The 10,997-nt window shown below is 47.1% G+C and overlaps 1 protein-coding gene across 1 annotated transcript; it reads left to right on the top strand.

Annotated features, from left to right (window-relative positions):
- The first annotated feature begins 337 nt into the window (after window positions 1–337).
- Window positions 338–7,839, top strand: LOC102924473 (cytochrome P450 2A3). Its single transcript, XM_006988025.3, has 9 exons — window positions 338–565; window positions 832–994; window positions 1,716–1,865; window positions 2,104–2,264; window positions 3,597–3,773; window positions 5,242–5,383; window positions 5,826–6,013; window positions 6,599–6,740; window positions 7,423–7,839. Exons 1-9 carry the CDS (start codon window positions 386–388, stop codon window positions 7,602–7,604), a joined length of 1,485 nt encoding a protein of 494 aa, XP_006988087.1. The 5' UTR covers window positions 338–385; the 3' UTR covers window positions 7,605–7,839.
- The last annotated feature ends 3,158 nt before the right edge of the window (window positions 7,840–10,997 follow it).

Raw genomic sequence — 10,997 nt, forward strand, 5'->3', positions numbered from 1 at the left:
AATGAAATATAGGATTCTTCTCTCCTGAGACCCTAATTTCACATTGTTTTGGTCCCTTCCCAGGGGACCCCCACATAAATGTTACAAAAGATTCGGTTCTGGCTTCTGTCTACTGATCCATTCCTGTGTAACACATAGCCCTGAAATACTACTTTCTCAGATGTCACAAGTTCAGTCTACTCCCTGCTAATCCCTCTGGGGGCCCTCCTCCTCCTTGATTGTTGGCTATGTCCCAAATTTAGTGCATGATGGGGGCGTAGTCTGGAGGTGAAATGAGACAATTACATAATCAAGACCAAAGGCCACCCACCCTTCTACCTCAGGATATATAAAGCAAACTAATTCAGCCATCACCATCTGTCTGTCTGTCACACTCATCGCCACCATGCTGGCCTCTGGACTGCTCCTGGTGACCGTGCTGGCCTTCCTCGTCGTCCTGGTCTTGATGTCTGTCTGGAAGCAGAGGAAGCTCTCTGGGAAGATGCCTCCAGGACCCACCCCATTGCCCTTCATCGGGAACTACCTTCAGCTGAACACAGAGCAGATGTACAACTCCCTCATGAAGGTGCCACTGGGCAGGGAGATGGGTAGAATGGGGGCATGGAGGGATGCCCAATTTTGATTGAGGCTTTGTGGTAGGGTATCGACCAGGTGGGAGTATAATTTTAGGCCGGGGGAATTCTGAAGAATTAGCAACCAATTCCTAGGCATGTAAGATTATACCTTGGGACATCCCATCTGATAGCTGTTAGAACTCCAGAGAAATGAATCTCAGACCTGACATCAAGGTCTGACCCCTCCCCTCTAACCCCACTCATCCACCTCCATCAGATCAGCGAACGCTATGGCCCTGTGTTCACCATCCACCTGGGGCCTCGCCGAATTGTGGTACTATGCGGACAGGAAGCAGTCAAGGAGGCTCTGGTAGATCAAGCTGAGGAATTCAGTGGGCGTGGCGAGCAGGCCACCTTTGACTGGCTCTTCAAAGGCTATGGTGAGGGGGACAAGATAGAGGGGAATGTGGCAGGGGACATTTAGAAGGCATCAATTTCCTCAGCCTTGTCCCTGACTCTTCTGTCCCTTCAAGGCTATCTTCTCACATCGGTGCCTCCTGCTGTGTCAGGTCTGGACCCATTACGTCCTAATCTCCGGTCTCTCTCTGCCTGTGTGTCCTGATCCACCACCCATGCCTCCTCTTGCGCCTTGGGATTCCTCTGACCAAATCCTGCGCCTCCGATAGGCTCTGAAAGCTCCCCCCACCCCCACCCCCACCCCACCCCATCATTCTTAGCTTCTGTGATTGCCGGTGACACTGTCTCTCTTCCTCTCCGCTGCTTTCTTCTTCCACTGTCAGAACATCTGTTCCCAAGTCCAATCTCCCGACAGCAACCCTCCCCAGACTCTCTTTGTGTCTCTCTCTCTATTTCCCTCTCTTCCCTAGCTCAATTATAAATCTTTCACAACTGTATCCACCCGCAGATCTCCAGAGTCTCCCTCCTCCTGCCTCTGCTCTGTCCCTCTGTCTCCGCGCCTCTTGCATCTGTCCTTCTGTCTCCCTCTTCCTACTGTCCTCTAACTTGCTCTCTTTTTTATCCGTGGTTTTGTGGCACCGTGTGCGTGCATATTTCTCCTCTTGGGGAACAGCGCAAAGGTGGTCAGTGGCCAGCCACGCCCCTCTTCTCTGACTTCTCCCTGTCCCTCACTCACCTTCCCAGGAGTAGCCTTCAGCAGCGGCGAGCGCGCCAAGCAGCTGCGGCGCTTTTCCATCGCCACGCTCCGGGACTTTGGCGTGGGCAAGCGTGGCATCGAGGAGCGCATCCAAGAGGAGGCTGGCTTTCTCCTGGAGGCATTCCGGAAGACAAACGGTAAGCAGAACCCTGCAAGTTCTCAGGACCGACCAAGGGGAAGACACCATAGGAAAAGCAGCACTAAGCCAGGAAGGAGAGCTCTGGTCCCCGCTGTGGGTCCGGGTTTTGGCTGACTCCGCACTGCAGCCAGTGCTCATTTTGAATTCTCTGATTCAAAGTATCTGATGCTATCACCCTGTGAGGCTTTTTTCCTAGTTCCAACGTCTCCGTCTCCTTCCCCCCTCCCCATCCACAGGTGCTCTCATTGACCCCACCTTCTACCTGAGCAGAACAGTCTCCAACGTCATTAGCTCCATCGTTTTTGGGGACCGCTTTGACTATGAGGACAAAGAGTTCCTGTCACTGCTGAGGATGATGCTGGGAAGCTTCCAGTTCACAGCTACCTCCACGGGGCAGGTAACCTGTTTCAGCCTTGTCCTACCACCCGCAGACCACAGCTGCCAGCTCACTACCAAACTGCCAGCCTCCTTCCACCAGGGACCTTCAAAGTAGCCCGACAGTTGGGCCAGAACAGATGTCAATATACCGCTGCGCCAGAAATCAGAGCCAGCAGAGGAGGGAGAGAGAGAGAGAGAGAGAGAGAGAGAGAGAGAGAGAGAGATCTCAGCTGGGTGGGTGTTATCATCACAATTCAGTTTACTCTCTAGCAGGAGGTCGCTACAGTAAGGCCCGCTGAATACACTACCCCCCTTCAGTTCCCAGTTGTCAGATGCTGCAAAATCCAGGTCACTCAAATCATATGCCGTGTGCAAAATGTTCGGGGCCAGCACACTGGACTATGTAGATGAGTACCACTTACTCAGCCACGGAAATAGCAAAATGTCTACACAGAATGTCCCTCAAACACCCCAGTTAAGGGTCTTCCAACACAGTTCACTCACACACCTAAGTAGGGCCCTTTGTGCAGCCGTTGGAATAACAATGCAGGTGATTACGTGAATATCAGCACTACTTTAAAATACTTATTTATTTTTTGAACCAGCGTATATTGTGTATTGAGCCTACTCACCCCCATATCTCCTCCCTCCCCTTTCTCACACCTCCTCCTCCTTTAGTCCTCTTTGTCCTGTGAAACCATTTTTCTTCCACTTCCAAGATATACATGTACATATGTATGTGTATATATGTACATATACATATGTACACAGATTTAACGTCTCTATACCACAAATGGGAAAAAATACATGTGTTCTCTCCCTAAGACTCGTTAAATTTGCTTAATACAATTATCTCCAGTTGAACCCATTTTCCTGAAAATGCTGTAATTTTGTTTTTAATGGTCGAAAAATAATTCAGCTGTGTATATAGATCACATTTTCCTTTTCCATTGCACTGTTTTTGGACATTCAGGTTGATTGCATAATTCATCTATTGTGACTATCCAGCATTAATTTAATGTTGGAATGCCTGTTAAAACTCACCAATCCAAATCCCATTAGTATATGAACAGCTGTCTCAAGTTACCCAACCACCTAAACATCTACATTGGCAACTCCTACCAACTGGCTGCCTCCCACCGGGCCTCACCAAAATACCCCAAACCTGCATGTGTTCCCAAATCCATCTCATTTAAAACCTTGAACAATATCCCTCACACTTAAACTATAAGAAAACTGTTGCCACACAGCCGTACCTGAATGCCTAAACTCCTGGACAGGAGATGTGAATGTCCCTCATCTTTTGCCCAGTGACAGCTGTCTTGGTTTCTCATACCTTTCCCACCATCAGCTCTACGAGATGTTCTCTTCCGTGATGAAGCACCTGCCAGGGTCACAGCAACAGGCCTTTAAGGAACTGCAGGGGCTGGAGGACTTCATAGCCAAGAAAGTGGAACAGAACCAGCGCACCCTGGATCCCAATTCCCCAAGGGACTTCATTGACTCCTTCCTCATCCGCATGCTGGAGGTAAACCCAGAAGACAGGGAGCAGGATGGGAGGTTCAAAGCCATGTAGGATGAAATCAAGCATGGGGAGGAGGGATTAACAGAGAACCACCCATCGATCCACTCCTTATAAACCTCATTCAACATCACTGTCCCATCCACTACTCCCTTACTCTCAGGAGAGCTTACAGGCTGAGGTAGCAGCCAGTGTACAGGGCTGCCATGTTCCAGGCACTATTTTAAAGGTGTAGTTTTATTCATTATTTAGCACCCACAACTCGCGCGTTTTGACTCCCATTTTACAAATGAGGAGGCTGCAGCTCTGCAGATATAGGTGAGCATCTGATAGCACAGCAAGGAGGCTGTGCATCCACCTCACTGACTGAGGCCGGTGCTTTCAGCTGACACACCATTTGTCTTTGCCTGTCTTCGTTGCCACTTGCATCTGTGTGACCTGAGCTTTGTCATGACCTTCTCCCATCTGTTCGGAACAAAGATGGAGATTTTGTCATCGGTGGCTTTGAGATAGGATCTTGCTAGGTAGCTCTGACTGGCCTGAAACTTGTGTGTAGTCCAGGCTAGCCTCCAACCTGTGGTAGTCCTCCTGGATCTGCTTTCTGGAGACTGGGATTCCCAGTCTGGCCAAGATGGAACTTCATGTTGTCTGAAGTGCAAAGGGCTGAGGGATGGGATTCCTCTAGGAAATAGTAAGATTTATAATTAATAAATAGGATTTCATCACCTAAAATCCCTGGCTCAGTGGTTATGAGCACTGGCTGCTCTTTCAGAGCACTGGGGTTCAATTCCAAGCACCCATATTGCAGTTCACCACCATGAGATTCCAGTCCCAGTGGATTCGAAGCTGCCTGATGCCATCTTGTGGCCTCTGTGATTACTGAACACACATAGTACTCTGACACACATGTGGGGAAAACACCCAGGCACAGAAAAATAATTTTTAAAAAGCTCTGTGTTTGTCTCAGAAAAACTGTCTCTAGTTTTCACTGACTGCCTCTATCATGATGTCCTGGCCCCAGCCTTTCCTTCCTAAATATTTCTACCATTTAAAAACTGACAACTAATCTGGGTGGTGGTGGTGGTGGTGGTGGTGGTGGTGGCGCACACCTTTAATACCAGCACTCGGGAGGCAGAGGCACATGGATCTCTGTGAGTTCGAGGCCAGCCTGGTCTACAGAATGAGTTCCAGGACAGGCTCCAAAGCTACAGAGAAACCCTGTCTCGAAAAACAAACAAACAAACAAAAAACTGACAACTAAATTGGTCATTAAATCTCGGACAATTAACCAATTCAGAAATGACAGAAGAGCCCTGGATTAGGGTGCTGGAGAGAACCTGGCATAGCCGGGATCCCTCTTCTCACCCCAGGTCTGAGCCAAAGAGAAGTGAATTCAGGTGGGGGGAGGTTTGGACAAAACAGGACACCAAGAGCATAAGGAGTGGCTTGGACTTGAATCTTTCCCTCCCTGCAGGAGAAGAAGAACCCCAACACAGAGTTCTACATGAAAAACTTGGTGATGACTACACTGAATCTCTTCTTTGCCGGCACGGAGACCGTCAGCACAACCCTACGCTATGGCTTTCTGTTGCTCATGAAGCACCCAGATGTGGAGGGTAAGGCTGCAAGGAATGGGAAGGGGGACTGCGTGTCGTAGATTCTAAATTTGCCTCTCTGATCTGCCACAATATCCCCTACCTCTCTCAAGAAACCAGACTCTCGGATAGCTATTCCTTGCCCTGCAGAGACAGAGAGAGAGCTGATGGGCACTGGGCTCTAGTTGTTCAATCAACTGGTGTGTTGCTCATCTGAACTTCAAAGGAGCCACTTCCTGATCCCCCAGACCCTGCCTAAATCTCCTTCCTCACAAGTCTCACATCATTCTGGTGTGATCCAGTTAACAAGAACCTCCTCCGACAATGCGGATGACTTGCATGTACTGAAGATGATTGACAGTGTCATACACTGTTTCATGGCCTCCACCCAGTTCTACATTTTTGCACTATCATCCCTAGAGTGAGGTTCTTGGACCCCTAAACACATCTCTCTTCTTCTCAGCCAAAGTCCACGAGGAAATTGACAGAGTGATTGGCAAGAACCGGCAACCCAAATATGAAGACCGCTTGAAGATGCCCTACACAGAGGCTGTGATCCATGAGATTCAGAGATTTGGAGACATGATCCCCATGGGCCTGGCTCGCAGGGTCACCAAGGACACCAAGTTCCGGGACTTCCTCATCCCCAAGGTGCTGATCTCCAGCTCTCTTCATGGGCCTGCGGACCCTCTTCCTCATTAGAAATCACCCAACCCTCTCTCACTTTCTCAGTGACAGGTTTTCTCTGCCAGTACACCTCTCCACCCTCCTACATAGAGTCTCCTATATCTTGGATTTTCTTAGACTTTCTGACCCAGGAGTTTCAACTCCATGCCTCTCAAACATCAAGTCTCAAGACATATAAACTTAATTTACCTAGAATTTCTGTCAGGGGCAGGAGTCACACGTCTGCCATGGATCCTGTTTAGGGGTATATAAATCCAATACCCTCCAGTTCTTGACTTGAGAGACATGAAGTGCACATCCTTCAATCTCCCACCCCAGAAGACAGGCCTCATGTCACTTACTCATCCTGTCTCATAGAACATGAACCCACACTTCCTGTCCCAAGGATAATGATCTCACATTCCTCAAAGCCCCTCCCTCAAAGCCCCCCCAACTCACATATATTTTCTTTATCTTCACCTGGGATACCCTAACTTACCCCTGTAACCCCTATGGGCCAACAGGGCACTCATCCATCTATCTATCTTTTCAAATCTTCCTCACCGGCAGGGCACTGAAGTGTTTCCTATGCTGGGCTCTGTGCTGAGGGACCCCAAGTTCTTCTCCAACCCCAAAGACTTCAACCCAAAGCACTTCCTGGATGACAAGGGGCAGTTTAAGAAGAATGATGCATTTGTACCCTTCTCCATAGGTAAGAAGTCACCATCTAGTGCCAGGCTACTGCTCACACCAACAGAAATACCTCACCCATAGCTTCCCTCTGATGAAACCAAATATCTCTCCACCTTGGAAGATTCTCTTGGCTCAAACCCTCAGCCAATCGGCTGCAACTCCCATAATTCCCAAGCACCATGTATCTGGACCCTGGAGAAATGATGTTCAAACTGTAGTGGTAGATGAGGGGCAATGAAATCTCAAACTAAGTCAGAGATCTTTCTCAGGTCGCACAACCAGTTCTTAGAAAGAATGTGGCAGCTGGGCGTGGTGGTGCTTGCCTTTAATCCCAGCACTAAGGAGGCAAAGGCAAGAGGATCTCTGTGAGTTCAAGGCCAGCCTGGTCTACAGAGAGAGTTCCAGGACAACCAGGGCTACACAGAGAAGCCCTGTCTCAAAAAACAAAAAAGAAAGAATGTGGCTACACGGCAGCCATCCTGGAGAGGCCAGACTTCCTCTGTAGGGAAGGCAATCTACATTTCTCATTGTTACAGCCTAGTGTGGATCAACCCACCACAAGTATGAGGGAAACTGAGGCTCAGACATTAGGGCCTTCCTTAAAGGTCTCAGCCCTTCCTCCCACAGAGAACACAGGCAGGGATTTGCCACATGGGTGACATCAAGAACTGGCTTCACCTTCCTCTGTCTCCTCTCTTTAGGAAAGCGGTACTGCTTCGGAGAAGGACTGGCTAGAATGGAGCTCTTTCTCTTCCTCACAAACATCTTGCAGAACTTCCGTTTCAGATCCGCACAGGCACCCCAGGACATTGATGTGTCCCCTAGACTCGTGGGCTTTGCCACGATCCCACCAAACTACACCATGAGTTTCTTGTCTCGTTAAGCCAGGGCTGGATGAGGGTAAAGGGAAGGATGAAGACCAGGCTAGTGGGGGCTGGGGACTTAGGAGGGATCAGAGGGATAGGAGAGACAGAGGACATGAATAGACTTGCTGAAGGGAGGCTGCCATTTCAAAGGTAGAGCAAGAGAAAGGAGAAATTTATACTATGTTGTGAATAGTAATAATAATAATAATAATAATAATAATAATAATAAAGTAGACATTATTTATAAACTAAGTATTCTTTGTCAAGTTTATACTAAAGGGTCTTGAGATCTCACTTAATGCTCATAAATACATGGGAAGGAAAGAGAGTTCATGTCCATTTTACTAGTGAGATATATTCTTGAGTTATAATGTTTCCTTAGTCTAAGTTTACTGAAGTCTCACCAATTCCAAGAGCTCAATAATACTTGGACAAATATCTGTGTGCATTGGCCTTGGGTAGATTTTCAAATATCACCACCCTTCAGATAAAACAAGAGCTCATTCTATTGCCACATCATACTGTCCAGAGGTAATCCAGAGCTTGGGGTGGGCAGCCAACCTGGCTTCACCATTCACTCACCCACACTTTGATCCACTTTCGAGGAACTGATGACCAGAGGGCATCATCACCCATGCCAGGTTAGTTAGAGTCATTGCATCTGACTCAGAATCCATCTGGAGAACTGGAATCAGGCCTCTTCACGAGATCTGTGGTGGAGAAAGACATTTTCAGAGATGGCCAGGAAGCTGATATGAGTGTGTGCTGATTCGTGGATGTTCGTGTAAGTGCACATTGCAGGGTTTCCTTGGGATGTGCACGACCACATCTTCTGCCCCAAGTTAGTTTCCCAAGGCCGAATGTTTGCTTACTTCCTGAGATCAGAGCCAGTTAAGAGTTTTAGAAGCGTATGCACTAGTATAAATCTGATGAGTGGATAGCTGAGCAATGCCCAATCTCGACAGCAACACCAGCTGGGTATCTCCTTATTTTTATGATGTCAGTATCAGGCAGACCCAAGAGGGAGCAGGGGTATCAGGGCATGGAGATGACATCTTCGGGAACTGCATTGCAAGCCCTCCCTGGTGGCAAACTTCAATCCTACAAGCTGCAGAAGAATAAAGAGGGAAAGGGGGTTGGGGGAGATGGCTCAGTTGGAAAAGTGCTTGCCAAAAACAGGAGGACCTGAGTGTGGATCCCCAGCGCCCATTGAAAGTCAGGCCTGGTGGCACATGCTTGTCACCATAATGCTGGGAGGGGGTTGAAGGCAGCCCACTCCAACCAAATCATGAACTTTGGATTTGACTAGAGACCCTGCCTCAAAAAACAAAATAGAGAGAGACTGAAGAAGACATGCAGTGATGACTTCTGAACTCTATACACACGTGCACAGGCACTGGCATGCATATACGAAAATGTACACACACAAAGCTCAATTTTAGCAATGAGACACACCTTCAGGGGAAGGGACAGTGGCTAGCAAGCCTTTGTCTGAAAGGGAGGGAAAGAAAAAACTAACAAACCCTGTAATGTTGGGGGGGGAATGTTAAAACCCACAAAGACATGACCCAGTTTGCTGAGTCAAGGCGTGTTATTACCAATCATGTTCCACTCGACAGCAGCAAAGCACACATCCTGCCAAAGTGCACCTGGACCATTCTTTGAGATGAGCCGCATGTCAGGGTACAAAAATTTCGGTCACTTTATAAATATTAGGTTTACCAGAGCAACTCTGATGAACCAAGCGGAATGCAGCCAGAAATCAATAGCAAAAACAAACCACAAGAGCTGCAAGGATGGGAAGATTAAGAAACATGCTTGTTAAAATATGCTTGCTTTTTTCTTTCCCTGGCAAATAAAAATTATGCATATCAGGGGCTGGAGATACAGCTTAGGCTTAAAAGCACAGACTGCTCTTGCAGAGGACTTGAATTGAGTTCCCAGCACACATGTCTAACAGCTCAAAGCCACTTGTATCTCTAGCCCCAGGGGATCCAACTCTCTCTTCTAGATTCCATGGGCACCTGCATGCTTACGCACATTTACACACAGACATACACACAAATTCACCCAATTTAAAAATAAGCCTTTATATATATAAAAATAAGCCTATATATATATACATATATATGCATTAATGGAGTACAATTGATGTTTTGATACATGTCTAAATTACTCAATGGCTAAATCACACCAACAAAAACATTGCAAATTTATATAACAGCGAATCAAAGAAATATCATATGGCAAGTCATAAAATACTTAGATAATGGAATAAAAATAAATATATACAAACTTGTGGAATGAGAACAGCCAGAGCAGAGGTATAGGTAAATTCATGGCATGACATTCAAAGAAAGCTCAGGTTCAGAAATGCTCTTTTTAAAATTTTCCCATGGGTCAAAAAGATTCATCACAATAACATGTTTTTCTTTTTACAAATCAGTTCTTTTATTTTTTTTTTTGAGATTATAATATTCTAACATCATTTCCCCCTTCCCTTTCCTCCCGCCAAACCTGCATAACCACAACAGCAAAGGAGAAGCCATATTCCAAAGAAATAACGAGGAGATGAAAAACTTAACAGGATGAGAAAAAGGAGAAGCAGGAAAGCAACTCAGCAAACTAAAAGAAATTCCCTTCCAACCTGGGTACCCAGCAGGGCAGTGACAGGAGCTCTGAGTACCCCCCAGAGACTGCAGGCATCCCAACTGAGGACAGACTGATGGCCATAACTGTAGGAAGGAACCATGGTTCTCACAGCCTTTAAATTCTGCATGGGAATTTTCTCTGAAAGTGGTTTTTCTTGCATAACAAGCTAACTTTAGAGGAGAAATGAATCGCATTCTTCGTCTTGCAGAGAGGTGTATGTTCAGGAGTTCTCCTGAGGTCTGTCATTAAGAATTAGACTACTCTGGATGAGTGGTGGGGAGAGGGGAGAAGGGTGGGAGAGACATGGCTCTCTGACAAGTTACAATTCAGCATCCTGGGAACACAGCTCCAGACTGGTCACAAAAGACAGTCATGGGAGGGAAATGATTGACCACAAACATGTCCTTGGCTGTGGGAAGCAGTGTGGTCAGTGACTTCAGCTTCTGTGGTAAGGAGCAATATATGTCTCCTCAGATCAAGTATAAAAAGTGCCCGGACATGACCGCGGACTGTTCAGCTCGTGTGACTCCCACAGAGCCCTGGACCACATGGCAGTGGTCTGCTTCTTTACTTCACTCTGAGCTGTTCTGGAATATGCCATAGTCTCATTAGTTTTTGTTGTTGAGGCCTCTCCTTTGAGAAATAGAGAAAGGAGAAAGGTGTTTGGTTTTCCAGGCGTGGTAGGAGGGTCTCCCTCCTATCTTCCCTGACTCATTGCAAGGAACTTTCCTTCTTGATGGACAGACAGTAAGAGATAA

This window comes from Peromyscus maniculatus, chromosome 1 (genome assembly GCF_049852395.1).
Source record: "Peromyscus maniculatus bairdii isolate BWxNUB_F1_BW_parent chromosome 1, HU_Pman_BW_mat_3.1, whole genome shotgun sequence".
Classification (NCBI taxonomy): Eukaryota; Metazoa; Chordata; class Mammalia; order Rodentia; family Cricetidae; genus Peromyscus; species Peromyscus maniculatus.

Bases quoted from the DNA above. Each gene is read 5' to 3' on its own strand.
- LOC102924473 (XM_006988025.3), top strand. From the start codon at position 386: ATGCTGGCCTCTGGACTGCTCCTGGTGACCGTGCTGGCCTTCCTCGTC. The intron at 1,866-2,103 runs GTAAGCAGAACC...CCCCATCCACAG, and splicing joins GGCATTCCGGAAGACAAACG to GTGCTCTCATTGACCCCACC. The intron at 3,774-5,241 runs GTAAACCCAGAA...CCCTCCCTGCAG, and splicing joins TCCTCATCCGCATGCTGGAG to GAGAAGAAGAACCCCAACAC.